Source organism: Mauremys mutica, chromosome 12 (genome assembly GCF_020497125.1).
Source record: "Mauremys mutica isolate MM-2020 ecotype Southern chromosome 12, ASM2049712v1, whole genome shotgun sequence".
Lineage (NCBI taxonomy): Eukaryota > Metazoa > Chordata > Testudines > Geoemydidae > Mauremys > Mauremys mutica.
This window is the reverse complement of record NC_059083.1, coordinates 3,940,179-3,957,015: the sequence shown is the minus strand read 5'-3', so window position 1 is coordinate 3,957,015 and position 16,837 is coordinate 3,940,179. Positions and strand designations below refer to the sequence as shown.

Sequence of the window (16,837 nt, the reverse complement as noted above, 5' to 3'; positions counted from 1 at the left end):
CCGCTCTCGCCTGGTCTGCTCTCGCCGCCCAGCTCTGCCCTGACCCCCCTTTCTCCCGCCAGTGTAGCCCGGGCGCCTCCTCTTCCCGACCCCCCCAGGGCTCCGTGTCCCCCACTTCCCTGTGCGCCGGGCTCACCCGTCCCCGGCGAACCTCACTAGCTCTCACCAACAGCACGGGGGGCTCGGGGTTCCAGGGTTTGGGAGTACAGGGGGTTGGGGGGTACAGAGGGGTTGGGGGTTCAGGGTTTGGGGTACAGGGGTTTTGGGGGTTCCAGGGTTTGGGGGTACAGGGGGTCTCACCATCAGTCATGAGGACCAGCACCTAGCAGGGGGAGTTGGGGTTCAGGGGTACATGGGTTTGGGGGTACAGGGGGATTTGGGGGTCTCAAAGTCAGTCATGAGGATCAGCACGTGGTGAGTAGAGTTGGGATTTGGGCATACAGGAGTTTTGGGGTACAGAGGGGTTTGGGGGTACAGGGGGTTCAGGGGTACATCGGGGCTTGGGGGGGTCTCACCATCAGTCATGAGGACCAGCACGTGGCGGGTGGAGTTGGGGTTCAGGGGTACAGAGGGCTTGGGGGTACAGACATACATGGTTTTGGGGTACAGGGGGTTTGGGGGTCTCACCGTCAGTCATGAGGACCAGCACATGATGGGTGGAGTTGGAGTTTGGGGGTACAGGGGGAATCAGGGGGTCTCACCGTTCATCATGAGGATCAGCACGTGGTGGGTGGAGTTGGGGCTTGGGGGTATAGGGGGCTGGGGGGTTCCAGGGGTTGGGGGTACAGGGGGGTTGGGGGTACAGGGGGGTTGGGGGTACAGGGGGTCTCACCGTCGGTCATGAGGACCAGCACGTGGCGGGTGGAGTTGGGGCTTGGGGGTATAGGGGGCTTGGGGGTTCCAGGGGTTGGAGGTACAGGGGGTTGGGGGTACAGGGGGTTTGGGGGTACAGGGGGTCTCACCGTCGGTCATGAGGACCAGCACATGGCGGGTGGAGTTGGGGTTTGGGGGTACAGGAGGGTTGGGGGTACAGGGGGTTTGGGGGTACAGGGGTTTGGGGGTACAGGGGGTCTCACCATCGGTCATGAGGACCAGCACGTTGTGGGTGGAGTTGGGGTTTGGGGGTACAGAGGGGTTTGGGGGTACAGGGGTTTGGGGGTACAGGGGGTCTCACCATCCGTCATGAGGACCAGCACGTTGTGGGTGGAGTTGGGGTTTGGGGGTACAGCGGTTGGGGGGTACAGGGGGTCTCACCGTCGGTCATGAGGACCAGCACGTGGTGGGTGGAGTTGGGGTTTGGGGGTTCCAGGGGGGTTGGGGGTACAGGGGGGTTGGGGTACAGGGGTTTTGGGGGTTCCAGGGTTTGGGGGTACAGGGGGTCTCACCATCCGTCATGAGGACCAGCACGTGGCGGGTGGAGTTGGGGTTTGGGGGTACAGAGGGGTTGGGGGTTCCAGGGGGGTTGGGGGTACAGGGGCTTGGGGGTACAGGGGGTCTCACCGTCGGTCATGAGGACCAGCACGTTGTGGGTGGACTTGGGGTTTGGGGGTACAGGGGGTTTGGGGGTACAGGGGTTTTGGGGGTACAGGAGGGTTTGGGGGTTCCAGGGTTTGGGGGTACAGGGGGTCTCACCATCCGTCATGAGGACCAGCACATGGCGGGTGGAGTTGGGGTTTGGGGTTACTGTGGGGTTGGGGGTTCCGGGGGGGTTGGGGGTACAGGGGCTTGGGGGTACAGGGGGTCTCACCGTCGGTCATGAGGACCAGCACGTTGTGGGTGGACTTGGGGTTTGGGGGTACAGGGCGTTTGGGGGTACAGGAGGGTTTGGGGGTTCCAGGGTTTGGGGGTACAGGGGGTCTCACCATCCGTCATGAGGACCAGCACGTGGCGGGTGGAGTTGGGGTTTGGGGGTACAGGGGGGTTGGGGGTTCCAGGGTTTGGGGGTACAGGGGGGTTGGGGGTACAGGGGGCTTGGGGGTACAGGGGTTTGGGGGTACAGGGGGTCTCACCATCCGTCATGAGGACCAGCACGTGGCGGGTGGAGTTGGCGACCGGCGCCACCTTGTGGCCCTTGCGAATCTCCTCCTGCTCCTGCTGGATGATCATGTTGTGCACGGCCTCCAGCGCCGCCTTGGTGTTGGTGCCGCTGCGCAGGGCGTGGGCTGGGGGGGCACGGGGGGGTCAGGGCGGCCGGGCCCCCCGCAGAGCCCCCCTGCAGCCCCCCCCAGAGAGCCCCCCTGCAGCCCCCCTGCAGCCCCCCCAGAGAGCCCCCCCGCGCCCCCCCAGACTCACTCTCGTATTTCAGGTTCTCCAGCTGGGTGGTGACCCAGTTGGCGTCGCTGCTCTGGGGGTTCGTGGTGCTCACCACGACGTGGGGGTTGGTGGCGAAGGTCAGGATCCCGTAGCGGGGAAAGACCCCGTAGCTGGAGATCTGGGGGGGAGGGCGAGCGTCAGGGCAGGGGGGCCGGGGACACTCACAGAGCATGGGGCATGTGTCTCGGCCCCCCCGGGTGAGGGGCTCAGTTCTGGGGCACCCGGGAATTGGGGGCAGGGTCTGGTTTTGGGGGGTGCACAGAGTTGGGGGGATACCTGGGGGTGTGGGGAGCTGGGGGCAGGGGCAGTTGGGGGCCCCCAAACCCCAGGGCTTGGAGGCTCCTGGGGGGCTGGGGATTGTGAGGTGTAAGGGGGGTGCCCAGGGAGGGTGAGGGGTACCAGAGGTTTGGGGGTGCTGGCAGGCCCCAGGGGTGCAGGCGTTGGGGATACAGGCAGGGAGATTGGGGGCTTTGGGTGGCTGGTGAAGGTTGCGGGGTGCCTGAGGAGCTGGGTTTTTGGGGTGCCAGGGGGTGGGGGGGTTCCCATGGAGCCAGGTGGGCACTAGGGGATGTTGGGGGTCCCCGGGGTTTGGGGGGTTCCCATGGGGCCAGCTGGGCGCTAGGGGATGTTGGGGGTCCCTGGGGTTTGGGGGGGTCCCATGGGGCCAGGTGGGCACTAGGGGATGTTGGGGGTCCCCGGGGTTTGGAGGGGTCCCATGGGGCCAGGTGGGCACTAGGGGATGTTGGGGGTCCCCGGGGTTTGGGGGGTCCCATGGGGCCAGCTGGGTACTGGGGGATTTTGGGGGTCCCCGGGGTTTGGGGGGGTCCCCACCTTCTCGATGAGCTGGACCAGGACGTCGCGGGCGCGGGAGAAGTTCCCCTCCCCCACGCTGTCCGAGGCGTCGATCACCAGGTAAATGTTCATGGACCCGCCGGCCTCGATCCGGATCTTCCGCTTCACGTTCTCCGCTGGGGGGGGCGGGGGGGTCAGGGGGGGGCTGGACCCCCCTTCCCCGGCAGAGCCCCCCCGCTGCACCCCCCCCAGCAGCCAGGCAGGGCTCCCAGCCACGGCCCCCCGCTGCCCCCCCAGCCCATCCTGACCCCCCCATTACAAACGCCCTCTTCCTGCCCCCCCGGCCTGTGATCCCCCAGCTCAGGCAGGCGCCCCCCCCACTGCGATCCTGCCCCCGCCCCCCCGGTTACCCCCCCGGCCGAGCCCCCCCCACTGCGATCCCGCCCCCGCCCCTCCAGCGACCCCCCCGGCTGAGCCCCCCCACTGCGATCCCGCCCCCAGCCCCCCAGCGACCCCCCCGGCCGAGCCCCCCCGCACTGCGATCCCGCCCCCGCCCCCCCAGCGACCCCTGCGGCTGAGCCCCCCCCATTGCGATCCCGCCCCCTGCCCCCCAGCGACCCCCCCGGCCGAGCCCCCCCACTGCGATCCTGCCCCCGCCCCCCTGGCGATCCCCCCGGCCGAGCCCCCCCGCACTGCGTTCCCGCCCCCGCCACCCCCGGCGACCAACCCGGCCGAGCCCCCCCCCACTGTGATCCTGCTCCCGGGCCCCCAACCCCTCCTGTCTGAGCCCCCCCCAAACTGCGATCCTCCCCCAGCCCCCTGGCGACCCCCCGGCCAAGCCCCCCCCACTGCGATCCCGCCCCCGGCCCTCCGATGATGACTCACAGGTGGTCCGGTTTGGATCAGCCACCTCCACGGTCTCCGAGAGGGAGGCGATGAACGCGGAGGACACTTCCTCGGGGGTGTCGTAGGTGGACGGGTCTGGGGGGCAGGAAGAGACAGGGGGCTGAGAAACTGGGGATCACTCCCCCCGCGCTGCCCCCTTCCCCGATCCCCCCCCGGCCCCCCCGCGCCACCCCCTCCCCCGATCCCCCCCCGTCCCCCCGCGCCACCCCCTCCCCCGATCCCCCCCGGTCCCCCCGCGCCGCCCCCTCCCCCGATCCCCCCCCGGTCCCCCCGCGCGGCCCCCTCCCCCGACCCCCCCCCGGCCCCCTCACCTCGACACTCCGGCTCCGTCCCGCTCCAGGCGCCGGACTCCTGGCAGGTCCGTTCTTTGGAGCCGAACATGACGAGCCCCCGGCCGCAGCGGTACCGGACCCGATCCTCCACCCGGTAGTGCTGCCCGTCCTTCGTCGCCCCGATGGGCACGCCGGGGTCCGGGCACTGGCCCTCTGTGGGGAGAGGGGGTCAGCCCGGGTCGGCCCCTGCTGGGGCGTTAGCCCGTGTTGGGGCAGGGCTGCCTGGGTCAGCCCGTGTCGGGGCGTGTTAGCCCGTGTCAGGGCCGTGTCAGCCTCCACTGGGGTGTGCTAGCGTGTTTTAGCCCGTATTGGGCGTGTCTGGTCATTAGCCTGTGTCAGAGCCGGGTTGGGGCACGTCTGGGTGTGTCAGCCTGTGCTGGGGCCGTGTCAGGGCGTGTTAGCCCATGTCAGCCCATGTCAGGGCGTGTGCGGGCGCGCGGCTCCCCTCACCTCCGTCGTCGCAGATGGCCGTCCCCCCGCTCCACTTCCCGTTGGGCAGGCAGGTGCGGGTGGGGGGGCCCCGCAGCGTGTACCCCTCGAAGCACTCGAAGGTCAGCGTCTGGCTGATGTTGTAGCGCGGCTGGCGGGGGTGGAAGTGCCCGTTGTCGAACTCCAGCGGGCCCGGGCACTGGATCGCTGCGGGGACAGGGGGACGGTCTGTCCCGGGGCCCCCCCGAGGCCCCCAGAGCCCCCCCATGGCCCCCCGACATCCCCCCCAGCCTCCAGCCTCTCCCCCGGCACCCAGACACCCCCCCCAGCCCCCAGCCTCTCCCTGGGCACCCCACTTCCCCCGAAACACCCCCCCAGCTCCCAGCCTCCCCCCCAGCACCCCACCTCCCTCCGGCTCCCAGACACCCCCCCCGCCTCACCCTGGCACCCGGACACCCCACCCCAGCCCCCAGACACCCCCCCGCCTCACCCTGGCATCCCCCACACGCCCCCCATCTCCCCCTGGCCCCCAGACACCCCCCACCTCTGCACTCGGCCCTGGCGAGGGGGCGGCCGCCGGGGGCGCGCAGCGGGCTCCAGCGGAGGTCGGAGCGGCACTCGCGGACCGGGGCCGGGAACGGGAACTGCCCCTCGGGGCACTGATACACCAGCAGCTGCCCCTGGCGCTGCGGCCGGGCCGAGCCCCCCACGATCTGCGCCGCCTGGGGGTCGCAGCTCGGGGCGTCGCTGGCGGCCGCGCCTGGGGGGAGCCAGAGTCAGGGCGAGGCCAGGGACCCCCCACACCCCCCCTCGCGGCCCCCCAAACACCCCCCGGGGGCGCCCGGCCATTGGTGTGGGACCCATAACCCCCCCCCGGGCGGGGACTGGCTGGGTCGGGGGGCCCGGCGTGGGGCTCGCTGCACTACGGAGCCTGGCTGGGGGGCTGAGTTGGGGGCCAGGCTGTTGGGGGGCTGGGTCAGGGGCCGGGGGGGGGAGCTGGGGGGTTGTGGGGGAGGGCGGGGAGCGGGGGGGGAGTTGGGGGCCGGGCAGGGAGGGGGGTTGGGGGGAGCCGGGCAGGGGGAGGGCAGTGGGGGGCCGGGTTGTGGGGGGGTTGTGGGGGCGGGAGGGGGGAGATGGGGGGTTGTGGGGCTGTGCGGGGTCGGGTTGCGGGACGGGGGTTGGGGGGCAGTGGGGGGGGCAGTGGGGGGCCGGGTTGGGGGGGGTTGTGGGGGCGGGAGGGGGGAGCTGTGGGGACGGGTTGGGGGGGAGTTGGGGGTCGGGGAGGGCAGTGGGGGGCCGGTTTGGGGGGGGTTGGGAGGGCGGGAGGGGGGAGATGGGGGCAGTGGGGGGCCGGTGAGGGGGGGGGTTGTGGGGGCGGGAGGGGGGAGCTGTGGGGACGGGTTGGGGGGGAGTTGGGGGGCGAGGAGGGCAGTGAGGGGCCGGGTCGTGGAGGGGGAGGGGGGAGATGGGGGGCAGTGGGGGGCCGGGTCGTGGGGGGGTTGTGGGGACGGGTTGGGGGGGAGGTGGGGGGCGGGGAGGGAAGTGGGGGGGTTGGGGGGGCGGGAGGGGGGAGATGGGGGGCAGTGGGGGGCCGGGTCGGGGGCCGGGGGCACCCACCGAGGCCCAGCGCCAGGAGCCAGGCGAGCAGCGGGGCTGCGGGTCCCATCGCTCCGCGCGTCCGTCCGGGGCTGAGCCGAGCCGGGTCTGGCCGAGCCCCGCTGCCCGCGGGCGGGGCTGGGGGGCGGGGAGGGGGCGGCTCTGGGGCAGGTGCTAGAGGGGGCGGGAGGGGTTGTGGGGGAGGGGGGTTGTGGGGAGCTGGGGGGGAGGGGGTACAGGGTGAGGGCGGGGGAGGGGGGTTGTGGGGAGCTGGGGGGGGAGGGGGTACAGGGTGAGGGCGGGGGAGGGGGGTTGTGGGGAGCTGGGGGGGAGGGGGTACAGGGTGAGGGCGGGGGAGGGGGGTTGTGGGGAGCTGGGGGGGTTGAGGGGGTACAGGGTGAGGGCGGGGGAGGGGGGTTGTGGGGAGCTGGGGGGGTGGGGTTGAGGGGGTACAGGGTGAGGGCGGGGGAGGGGGGTTGTGGGGAGCTGGGGGGGCAGGGGGGGGTTCTCTCTCTCTGCTGGTTCCCGCTGCCCCTTGCGAAACCGGCCCTGCCTGGCACCGCGTCCGGGAACTGACTGGGGGGGGTGTGTCTGAGGAGAGTTTGCAGGGGGGGCTGGGAGGGGCCAGGGGCAGGAGGCGGGGGGGCAGGAGGGGGCCCAGGGGGCAGGAGGGGGGGCACCCGGAGGCGGGGGGCAGGAGGGGGGGCACATGGAGGCGGGGGGGCAGGAGGGGGCCCAGGGGGCAGGAGGGCGGGCACCCGGAGGTGGGGGGGGAGGAGGGGGGGCACCTGGAGGCGGGGGGGGCAGGAGGGGGGGCACCCGGAGGTGGGGGGGCAGGAGGGGGGGCAGGAGGGGGCTCAGGGGGCAGGAGGGGGGCACACGGAGGCGGGGGGGGCAGGAGGGGGCCCAGGGGGCGGGTGGGGGCACCTGGAGGCGGGGGGGGGCAGGAGGGCGGGCACCTGGAGGCGGGGGGACAGGAGGGGGGCACACGGAGGCGGGGGGGGCAGGAGGGAGCCCAGGCACCAGGTGACGTGCGGGAAATGGGGCAGCAAACACAAGGGGCCGCCCCCCCCCGCATTAATTCCCCTCCCTAAACAAACTTCCGCCTTCCCGCACCGTCCGCCAGCTGCCCCCGGCCCGGGGCCAAACCGCAGACCGGGGGGGGGGGGCACCCGCTGCCTTTCCTAGGAACTGGCAGCTTCCGCTCCCAGAAAGGAGGGTGTGAAGAGAACCCAGGAGTCCTGGCTCCCAGCCCCGCCCCTCACTCTAACCACAAGCCCCCACTCCCCTCCCAAAGCTGGGGAGAGAACCCAGGAGTCCTGGGTCCCAGCCCCCCACCCCCCGCTCTAACCACCAGCCCCCACTCCCAGAGCCAGGGAGAGAACCCAGGAGTCCTGGCTCCCAGCCCCCCCTGCTCTAACCAGCCCCCACTCCCCTCCCAGAGCCAGGGAGAGAACCCAGGAGTCCTGGCTCCCAGCCCCCCCTGCTCTAACCAGCCCCCACTCCCCTCCCCTCCCAGAGCCAGGGAGAGAACCCAGGAGTCCTGGCTCCCAGCCCCCCTGCTCTAACCAGCCCCCACTCCCCTCCCAGAGCCAGGGAGAGAACCCAGGAGTCCTGGCTCCCAGCCCCCCCTGCTCTAACCAGCCCCCACTCCCCTCCCAGAGCCAGGGAGAGAACCCAGGAGTCCTGGCTCCCAGCCCCCCTGCTCTAACCAGCCCCCACTCCCCTCCCAGAGCCAGGGAGAGAACCCAGGAGTCCTGGCTCCCAGCCCCCACCCCCAATCCCATCCAGACACGCAGAACATGGGGGCCGAAGTCCAAGGCCTGTATTTGTATACGGGGGTCACGGCCCCCAGCGCCCTCCCCCGTCCGCTCCCTGCTCCCTGCCCCCAGCCTGGCCGGGACCTGCCCGTTCACCCCTGTCCTGGGCCTGCCTACGGAGGGAGTCAGACCCCTGGAGAAGGGAACAAGCTACCGGGGCACTGCCGTGGGGAAGCTCGCAGCCCTGGGGTGCCCAATCGGGGGCACTGCCGTGGGGAAGCTCGCAGCCCTGGGATGCCCAATCGGGGGCACTGCCGTGGGGAAGCTCGCAGCCCTGGGGTGCCCGATCGGGGGCACTGCCGTGGGGAAGCTCGCAGCCCTGGGGTGCCCGATCGGGGGCACTGCCGTGGGGAAGCTCGCAGCCCTGGGGTGCCTGATTGGGGGCACTGCCGTGGGGAAGCTCGCAGCCCTGGGGTGCCCGATCGGGGGCACTGCCATGGGGAAGCTCGCAGCCCTGGGGTGCCTGATTGGGGGCACTGCCGTGGGGAAGCTCGCAGCCCTGGGGTGCCCGATCGGGGGCACTGCCGTGGGGAAGCTCGCAGCCCTGGGGTGCCTGATCGGGGGCACTGCCGTGGGGAAGCTCGCAGCCCTGGGGTGCCTGATTGGGGGCACTGCTGTGGGGAAGCTCGCAGCCCTGGGGTGCTGTCACAGAGTGGGGGGGGGGGTCAGGGCCCTGCACCCCCCACTTCCTGCGATTCACCGCGACTCTCAGGCAGCCGGGGACACAGAAGGTTTATTAGCCGACAGGACGCAGCCCCCAGCAGAGCTTTCAGGTACAGACAACAGGACCCCTCAGCCGGGTCCATCTTGGGGGCTGGGGAGCCCAGACCCCGGGGCTGGGCCTCCCCCCATCTCCCCAGCCAGCTCCAAACTGACTCACCCTCCAGCCCCTCCTCCGACCTTTGTCCCTTTCCCGGCCCAGGAGGCACCTGGTCTCTCTGTCCCCAGCCCCTTCCGTTGGCCCCTGGCCGGGGAGGGGCCCAGGCCAGCAGTGGCCAGGAGACAGAGTGTCGGTCAGTCCCTGTGCAGGCACCATCACACCTGCCCTCCAGGGCTCCACAACAATCCCACCCCCTGATCCCACCCCCTAGAGACGTACGAACTGCACAGGGGAAACTGAGGCACCCACACCGTATTCAGAGAAAACATTGAGAACAGTCCCACTTCGTCACAGGTGCCCAGCTGGGGGCACTGCTGTGGGGCAGTTCACAGCGCTGGGGGGTGCCCGGCTGGGGGCACTGCTGTGGGGCAGTTCACAGCGCTGGGGGGTGCCCGGCTGGGGGCACTGCTGCGGGGCAGTTCACAGTGCTGGGGGGTGCCCGGCTGGGGGCACTGCTGTGGGGAAGTTCACAGCGCAGGGGGGTGCACGGCTGGGGGCACTGCTGTTGGGAAGTTCACAGCGCCGGGGGGTGCCCGGCTGGGGGCACTGCTGTGGGGCAGTTCACAGCGCTGGGGGGTGCCCGGCTGGGGGCACTGCTGCGGGGCAGTTCACAGCGCTGGGGGGTGCCCGGCTGGGGGCACTGCTGTGGGGAAGTTCACAGCGCAGGGGGGTGCACGGCTGGGGGCACTGCTGTTGGGAAGTTCACAGCGCCGGGGGGTGCCCGGCTGGGGGCACTGCTGTGGGGCAGTTCACAGCGCCGGGGGGTGCCCGGCTGGGGGCACTGCTGTTGGGAAGTTCACAGCGCCGGGGGGTGCCCGGCTGGGGGCACTGCTGTGGGGCAGTTCACAGCGCCGGGGGGTGCCCGGCTGGGGGCACTGCTGTGGGGCAGTTCACAGCGCCGGGGGGTGCCCGGCTGGGGGCACTGCTGTGGGGCAGTGTGACGAAGTGGGACTGGGTTTAATGTTCCCTCTGAATACTGCGGGGGGGGGGGGGGCTCAGCTCTGGCCGACCCTCTGTCTCCTGGCAACTAAGGGCCGGGCCCTTCCCCCTGCCAGGGGCTGCTAAAGGTGGGGGAGACAGAGAGCTCAGGGGACCTCCTGGCCCGGGGAAGACGCAGCCCAGAGAGGAGGGGCTGGGGGGGGTGGGGAGTTTTGGAAGCTGGCTGGAGGATGCAGGGGAGCCCCAATGGGGCTCGGGCCTCCCAGCGGGGCTGTGGCCTCCCTGGGGCCCCCAGATTGACCTAACTAAGGGGGGTCTGGTTGTCTGTACTGGCAAGACCTGTTGTGGACTGTGTCCCCGGCTGGCTGAGAGTCACGTCTGACTGCGCTGTGGGGGGGCAGGACCCTGTGGCCCCCCCAGGACCCCGCCGGGGGGACTCGCTGGGGGAAGCGCACGGAGGGGCACGTGCTGAATGCTACGTGGGAGCTTCCTGCCCTGCAGACAGGCTGCTCCAGGGCAGAGGAGGCTCCCCAAGGTCCAAGCTGGCTCTGGGGGGAGCAGTTCCAGAGCAGCGCCCGGGGACCCTGTGGCAACTGGTGGCAGCGGTGGGATCGACGGCACCCCGTGGACGGCGCTTCCTGCAGTAAGTGACTGGGGAGCAGTAAAACGAAGGGGCGATTCACCCCTGGGCGAGTGTGACCAGAGAGAAGGACTTTGCAGTAACAGGGTCCCCCGGGGGATCACAGCGAGCGATCCCAGGGGCGGAGGAGTCTGCAGCTCGACCCTGGCAGAGAGGGGGTGACCTCAAGGACTGGCACACTAGGGGTCCCCCTGGAACCCGTGGGGAGCGGCGAGCACCCCGGCCTGCGAGCGGCCAGCAGGAAGATGTTTGCCAAGCAGCGAAAGTGCGACCTGGTGGAGCTGTATAAGCGGTGCCCATGCGACCTGAGGCTGTGGTTGAGGGACCAAAAGCCAGAGAACCCGCGACAGGCAGAGCGACTGGCCGATGACTATGTGAAGAGCTGGTCGGGGGGTGGCAGGGAGGAACCCCACAGGAACAGGCCCGTCGCGACGCAGAGAGAGAGTCTCCTGGGGGAGAGTCATCCCCCCCCAAAGGGGGAATCGGGAGACCCCCCCTCCCAAAGGGAACGGCCAGCGCCAGGGACAACCGACCGGTTCGAGGGGACCAACGGGACATGGGCTGCTATCAGTGTGGCCAACAAGGCCACATACGGGCCCACTGCCCCAGACCCACAGACAAACTGAGCAGACCGATCCCCCACCGGGTCAACTGGGTAGAGACCCAGCCGGAGGAGGGGCAGCGTTCGCAGGGAAGGGGGGCTGGCCGCGTACCACCTGCGAAGGAGGGAGGGGGGCCCCAGGCCGGCCCCTCCGAGGGGCTGGATGCTCCCAGCCCTGAGTTTGGGGTTTACAGGGTGGGCACAGGGCTGCCCCTCCGGAGCGAGTGCCTTGTTCCCCTGGAGGTAGACGGGAAGGAGGTCACTGGGTACTGGGACATGGGCGCAGAGGTGACGCTGGCCCGGCCCGGGGTGGTGGGCCTAGATCGGATGGTGCCCGACACCTACCTGATCCTGAGGGGAGTGATCGGGACCCCATTCAGGGTACCTGTCGCGAGGGTGCACCTGAAGTGGGGGGACAAGGAGGGCCCCAAGGACGTGGGGGTGCACCCACAGTTGCCCACGGAGGTGTTAATGGGGGGGGATCTCGAGGACTGGCCCAGTAACACCCGGGGTGCCCTGGCCGTGAACCGTAGTCAGGGTCGACGCAGGGCTCTGCACCCTGACCCCGGGGAAGGCACTCTGCCCGGGGCACCGGACCCTGACCCGGTGGGGAGGGAACGCCCAGGGACAGGGCTCAGAGAGGCTGTTGCCCCAGACCCAGCCGGTGAGAGAGAGCAGATCCCCGCCCCTGCCCCAGCGGCTGAGTACCAGGCCGCGGTGCGGGAAGACCCCTCCCTGCGGAGGATAAGGGACCTGGCCAGCCTCGGGGGGGGACAGACCATGGGACGAGGTGGCCGGAAAAGGTTCCTGTGGGAGAAGGGGCTCCTGTACCGAGAATGGGCTCCCCCAGGGAAGATGGAGTCAGGGGGGATCAGGAGGCAGCTGGTGGTACCCCAGGAGTATCGCCACCAGCTGCTGTGCCGGGCCCATGACATTCCCCCCTCAGGGCACCCGGGAGCCTGGCGTACCCAGCAGCGGCTGCTGCAGAACTATTACTGGCCTGGGGTCTTTGCCCATGTCCGGCAGCACTGCCGCTCCTGTGCCCCCTGCCAGAGGGGGAGGAAGGCCCGGGACAGGGGGGAGATGGCTGTAAGGCCCGGGCCCCGCCCCGAGGAGCCTGTCCAGAGGGGGGCCAGGGTCAAGAGGGGGGCTCTGAACCGAGAGAGCCTGAATCCCAGCCCCCCAGACTGGAACGTGGGGAGAAGGCCCCAGCCCCGCGTGCACCCCAGGGGTACTGGGGTGGGGAGAGGGCGCGGGCGGCATAAGCTTCCCCCCTGCAACCTGTGAGTGTGACCGAGCACCCCCGACCTACAGGGGGGCAGGAAACCGGAAGGGCCTGGGGTAACTCTGCCCCCCGAGGGGGGAGATGCTGGGGCGTCCCTGGGAATGTGGGTGGGTTCGAACTTCCCCAGGTCACTGGCTGGAGTGACCCCGCTCAGTTCGGTCTCGAAGGGGGGAGGGGTGACGAACTGGGACTGGTTTTAATGTTCCCCCTGAATACTGGGGGGGGGCGGGGGGGCCTCAGCTCTGGCCGACCCTCTGTGGCCCGGTGTGGTGGAGCAGGGGCTGTCGGAGATGGGGGGGGCAGGTATTCAGCCTGTAACCTGAGCTAGGCCTGGGGGAGGGGAGGTGACACCTCTGCCCAGGAGCTGGACAAGGGAAAGGGGCTGAGGGGGAGGGTGGGGTCACTTTCGGTTTGGGGCTGGGGGCGGATTTCAGGGGATCCTAGGCTGGGGTCCAAGCACCCTGAACCCCCAGAAAGGCCAGAGTGAGGGGTCCTGGCTCTGAACACAAGCTGGGCTGTAACCTGGGTTCCTGTTGTTGAGTCTGAACTTTTCATGAGTTTAAACTTAACCCAGACTTGATGTCTCTGTCTGAAACTTTTAATCAAAGCTCTGACCTGCGAACTACTCCTGACACCTCCCCCCTCCCAATAAGTAGCCATCTCCTCCTTTGTCTTTTCTAATTTACATTTTAACCTGTTTTATCCTGTAGAATCTTGATTGATTATGCATGACCATTATGATCTGTTAATCACTTTGTTTACTTCTGTGTATAAACATTGATGCTCACCCCTAATAAACTTGCCACACTTACTCCGAAGCTCTGCTTTTAAGCTAAGGATGGTGTGAGCCCGTTGATCAACGAATTGTTGTCTGGTCTCTGACAGATCTCTGAGCCCTATACCAACTCCGCACAAACTCGGGTGCTGGAGAGGTGAGTAGGACTTGCTTTTTACCTAACACTGTTGTCCAATAAACCTTCTGTGTTACTGGCTGGCTGAGAGTCACTGTGGGTCCCAGGAAGAGGGGGGCAGGGCCGGACTCCCCCACACTCCGTGACAACTGGCAACTAAGGGCCGGGCCCTTCCCCCTGCCAGGGGCTGCTAAAGGTGGGGGAGACAGAGAGCTCAGGGGACCTCCTGGCCCGGGGAAGACACAGCCCAGAGAGGAGGGGCTGGAGGGGGTGGGGAGTTTTGGCAGCTGGTTGCAGGATGGAGGGGAGCCCCAATGGGGCTCGGGCCTCCCAGCAGGGCTGTGGCCTCCCTGGGGCCCCCAGATCGACCTAACTAAGGGGGGTCTGGTTGTCTGTACTGGCAAGACCTGTTGTGGACTGTGTCCCCGGCTGGCTGAGAGTCACGTCTGACTGCGCAGTGGCGGGGCAGGACCCTGTGGCTTCCCCAGGACCCCGCCGGGGGGACTCGCTGGGGGAAGCGCACGGAGGGGCAGAGGATGCTGAATGCTCCCAGGAGAGACCCAGGAGGTGAAGCCGTGGGAGCTTCTTGCCCTGCAGACAGGCTGCTCCGAGGGAGAGGAGGCTCCCCAGGGTCCTGCCTGGCTTGTGGGGAGCAGTTCCAGAGCATCACCCTGGGACTCCATGTCATGACAGGCACTGCCCTGGGGAAGCTCGCAGCGCCGGGGGGGCACCCGGCCGGGGTCACTGCCCTGGGGAAGCTCGCAGCGCCACGGGGGGGCGCCCTGCCGGGGGCACTGCCCTGGGGAAGCTCGCAGCGCCGGCGGGGGGCGCCCGGCCGGGGGCACTGCCCTGGGGAAGCTCGCAGCGCCGGCGGGGGGCGCCCGGCCGGGGGCACTGCCCTGGGGAAGCTCGCAGCGCCGGCGGGGGGCGCCCGGCCGGGGGCACTGCCCTGGGGAAGCTCGCAGCGCCGGCGGGGGGCGCCCGGCCGGGGGCACTGCCCTGGGGAAGCTCGCAGCGCCGGCGGGGGGCGCCCGGCCGGGGGCACTGCCCTGGGGAAGCTCGCAGCGCCGGCGGGGGGCGCCCGGCCAGGGGCACTGCCCTGGGGAAGCTCGCAGCGCTGGAGGCCGGGGCAGGAAAACGGCAGGGGGCACAAACCACACAGAGACCCAAGTTAGTGAACACTGTTATTGGGGGGGCGCAGGCCGGGGGGGGGCGGCGGGGGTCCCCCTATGGGATAAAGGTCTCTCCACCCGGGCCCCCCAGGTGCTGGCGCAGCCAGTCCTGCACCCGGAAGAGGCTGACGTAGAAGTCGCGGGGGACGTGGCCTCGGGGGGCTGGTTTCCTCTCCACCTCGTCGTTCGGCTTGGCCTTGTGGGGGCAGGGGTTGTAGGTGCCCCAGCTCACCACGCCCACCTGGGGAGACAGACACGGGGCTGGGACCCAGGCGTCCGGGACAGCTCCCCGCCCCCCACCCTCACAGCTCCCAGCCCCGGGGACAGAGAGGATGGGACCCAGGCGTCCAGGACACCCCCACAGCTCCCAGCCCCGGGGACAGAGAGGATGGGACCCAGGCGTCCGGACAAGAAAGCTGGGGGGAGGGGTTACCAACCTGGAAATATCTCCTCTTCTTCTCCAGGAACAACCCCCCCCCAGATTCACCTGTGGGGGAAACCAGAACTCAGCCCCACAGGGGACAGACCCCGTTCCCTGCCCCCCCCCCGAGCCAGCCTGTCCCCGCCCTGGGGCCGGGTGCGAACCAGAGCCCCCTAGAGGGGACGGGCCCCTGCCCCATTCCCACCCGCTGCCCCCCTGAGCCAGCCAGTCCCTGCCCTGGGGCCGGGGGGAGCCGGCGCCCCCCAGAGGGGACAGGCCCCTGCTCCATTCCCCGCCCCCTGCCCCCCTGAGCCAGCCAGTCCCCGCCCTGGGGCCGGGGGTGTGACGAAGTGGGACTGGTCATACTGGGGGCTGGGGACAGATCCTAAGTATCTAGCAGCAAAAGGCCATGCAGCAAATGCCTGTCACTCTGTCTCCTAGCAACGGATGGCCCGGCCCCTCCCTGCAAAGGTGCATCTCAAGGTGTGGGAGACAAAGGGGTCAGGTGACCTCCTGGCCCGGGAGAGAAGCGGAGGAGAGAGGAGGGGCCGGAGGGGGCTGGGCAGACTGGAGCTGGCTGGGGATAGAGGGGAGCAGAGAGACCGGGCTCTGATCCCCGGGGGGGGGGGGGGCTGTGGGGCTCCAGGGCCCCAAGATGGAGCTAACCGGGGGGATCCGGTATCTGTGCCTGCAAAACCCTGTCCTGGCCTGTGCTCCTGTCGCCTAAATAAACCTTCTGCTTTCCTGGCTGCGGAGAGTCCTGGGGAATCGCAGGGAGCCCGGGGTGCAGGGCCTGGCTCCCCCACACTCCGTGACAACTCCTCTCCCCCCTTCGAGACCGAACTGAGCAGGGTCACTCCAGCCAGTGACCTGTGGAAGTTCGAACCCACCGACATTCCCATGGCTGCCCCAGGGTCCCCCCCGTTCTGGGGGGAGAGTTACCCCAGGTCATTCCAGTTTCCTGCCCCCCTGTAGGTCGGGGGGACTCGTGGGCACTGGCAGGTTGCAGGGGGGAAGCCTTATGCCGCCCGCGCCCTTTCCCCACCCCAGTACCCCTGGGGTGCACGCGGGGCTGGGGCCTTCTCCCCACGTTCCAGTCTGGGGGGCTGTGATTCGGGCTCTCTCGGTTCAGAGCCCCCCTTCTGACCCTGGCCCCCCTCTGGACAGGCTCCTCGGGGCGGGGCCCGGGCCTTACAGCCATCTTCCCCCTGTCCCGGGCCTTCCCCCCCCTCTGGCAGGGGTCACAGGAGCGGCAGTGCTGCCGGACATGGGCAAAGACCCCAGGCCAGTAATAGTTCTGCAGCAGCCGCTGCTGGGTACGCCAGGCTCCCGGGTGCCCTGAGGGGGGATGTCATGGGCCTGGCACAGCAGCTGGTGGCGATACTCCTGGGGTACCACCAGCTGCCTCCTGATCCCCCCTGACTCCATCTTCCCTGGGGGAGCCCATTCTCGGTACAGGAGCCCCTTCTCCCACAGGAACCTTTTCCGGCCACCTCGTCCCATGGTCTGTTCCCCCCCGAGGCTGGCCAGGTCCCCTATCCTCCGCAAGGAGGGGTCTTCCCGCACCGCGGCCTGGTACTCAGCCGCTGGGGCAGGGGCGGGGATCTGCTCTCTCTCCCCGGCTGGGTCTGGGGCCACAGCCTCTCTGAGCCCTGTCCCTGGGCGTTCCCTCCGCACCGGGTCAGGGTCCGGTGCCCCGGGCAGAGTGCCTTCCCCGGTGTCAGGGTGCAGAGCCCTGCGCCGACTCTGACTATGGTTCACGGCCAGGGCACCCCGGGTGTTACTGGGCCAGTCCTCGAG

General features: G+C 69.8%; 1 protein-coding gene across 1 annotated transcript in view; it reads right to left on the bottom strand.

The window, feature by feature from the left end:
* CFB (complement factor B) overlaps nt 1-16,837 on the bottom strand; it is a 46,482-nt gene that overhangs the window by 10,757 nt on the left and 18,888 nt on the right. Inside the window, exons 18-27 of the mRNA XM_044982870.1 lie at nt 15,054-15,103; nt 14,674-14,857; nt 6,390-6,542; nt 5,317-5,532; nt 4,794-4,979; nt 4,323-4,496; nt 3,991-4,086; nt 3,145-3,281; nt 2,293-2,431; nt 2,010-2,162 (exon numbers count right to left, since the gene is read on the bottom strand). Coding sequence (XP_044838805.1) covers nt 2,010-2,162; nt 2,293-2,431; nt 3,145-3,281; nt 3,991-4,086; nt 4,323-4,496; nt 4,794-4,979; nt 5,317-5,532; nt 6,390-6,542; nt 14,674-14,857; nt 15,054-15,103 — 1,488 coding nt within the window. The remainder of the gene's footprint in view (nt 1-2,009; nt 2,163-2,292; nt 2,432-3,144; nt 3,282-3,990; nt 4,087-4,322; nt 4,497-4,793; nt 4,980-5,316; nt 5,533-6,389; nt 6,543-14,673; nt 14,858-15,053; nt 15,104-16,837) is intronic.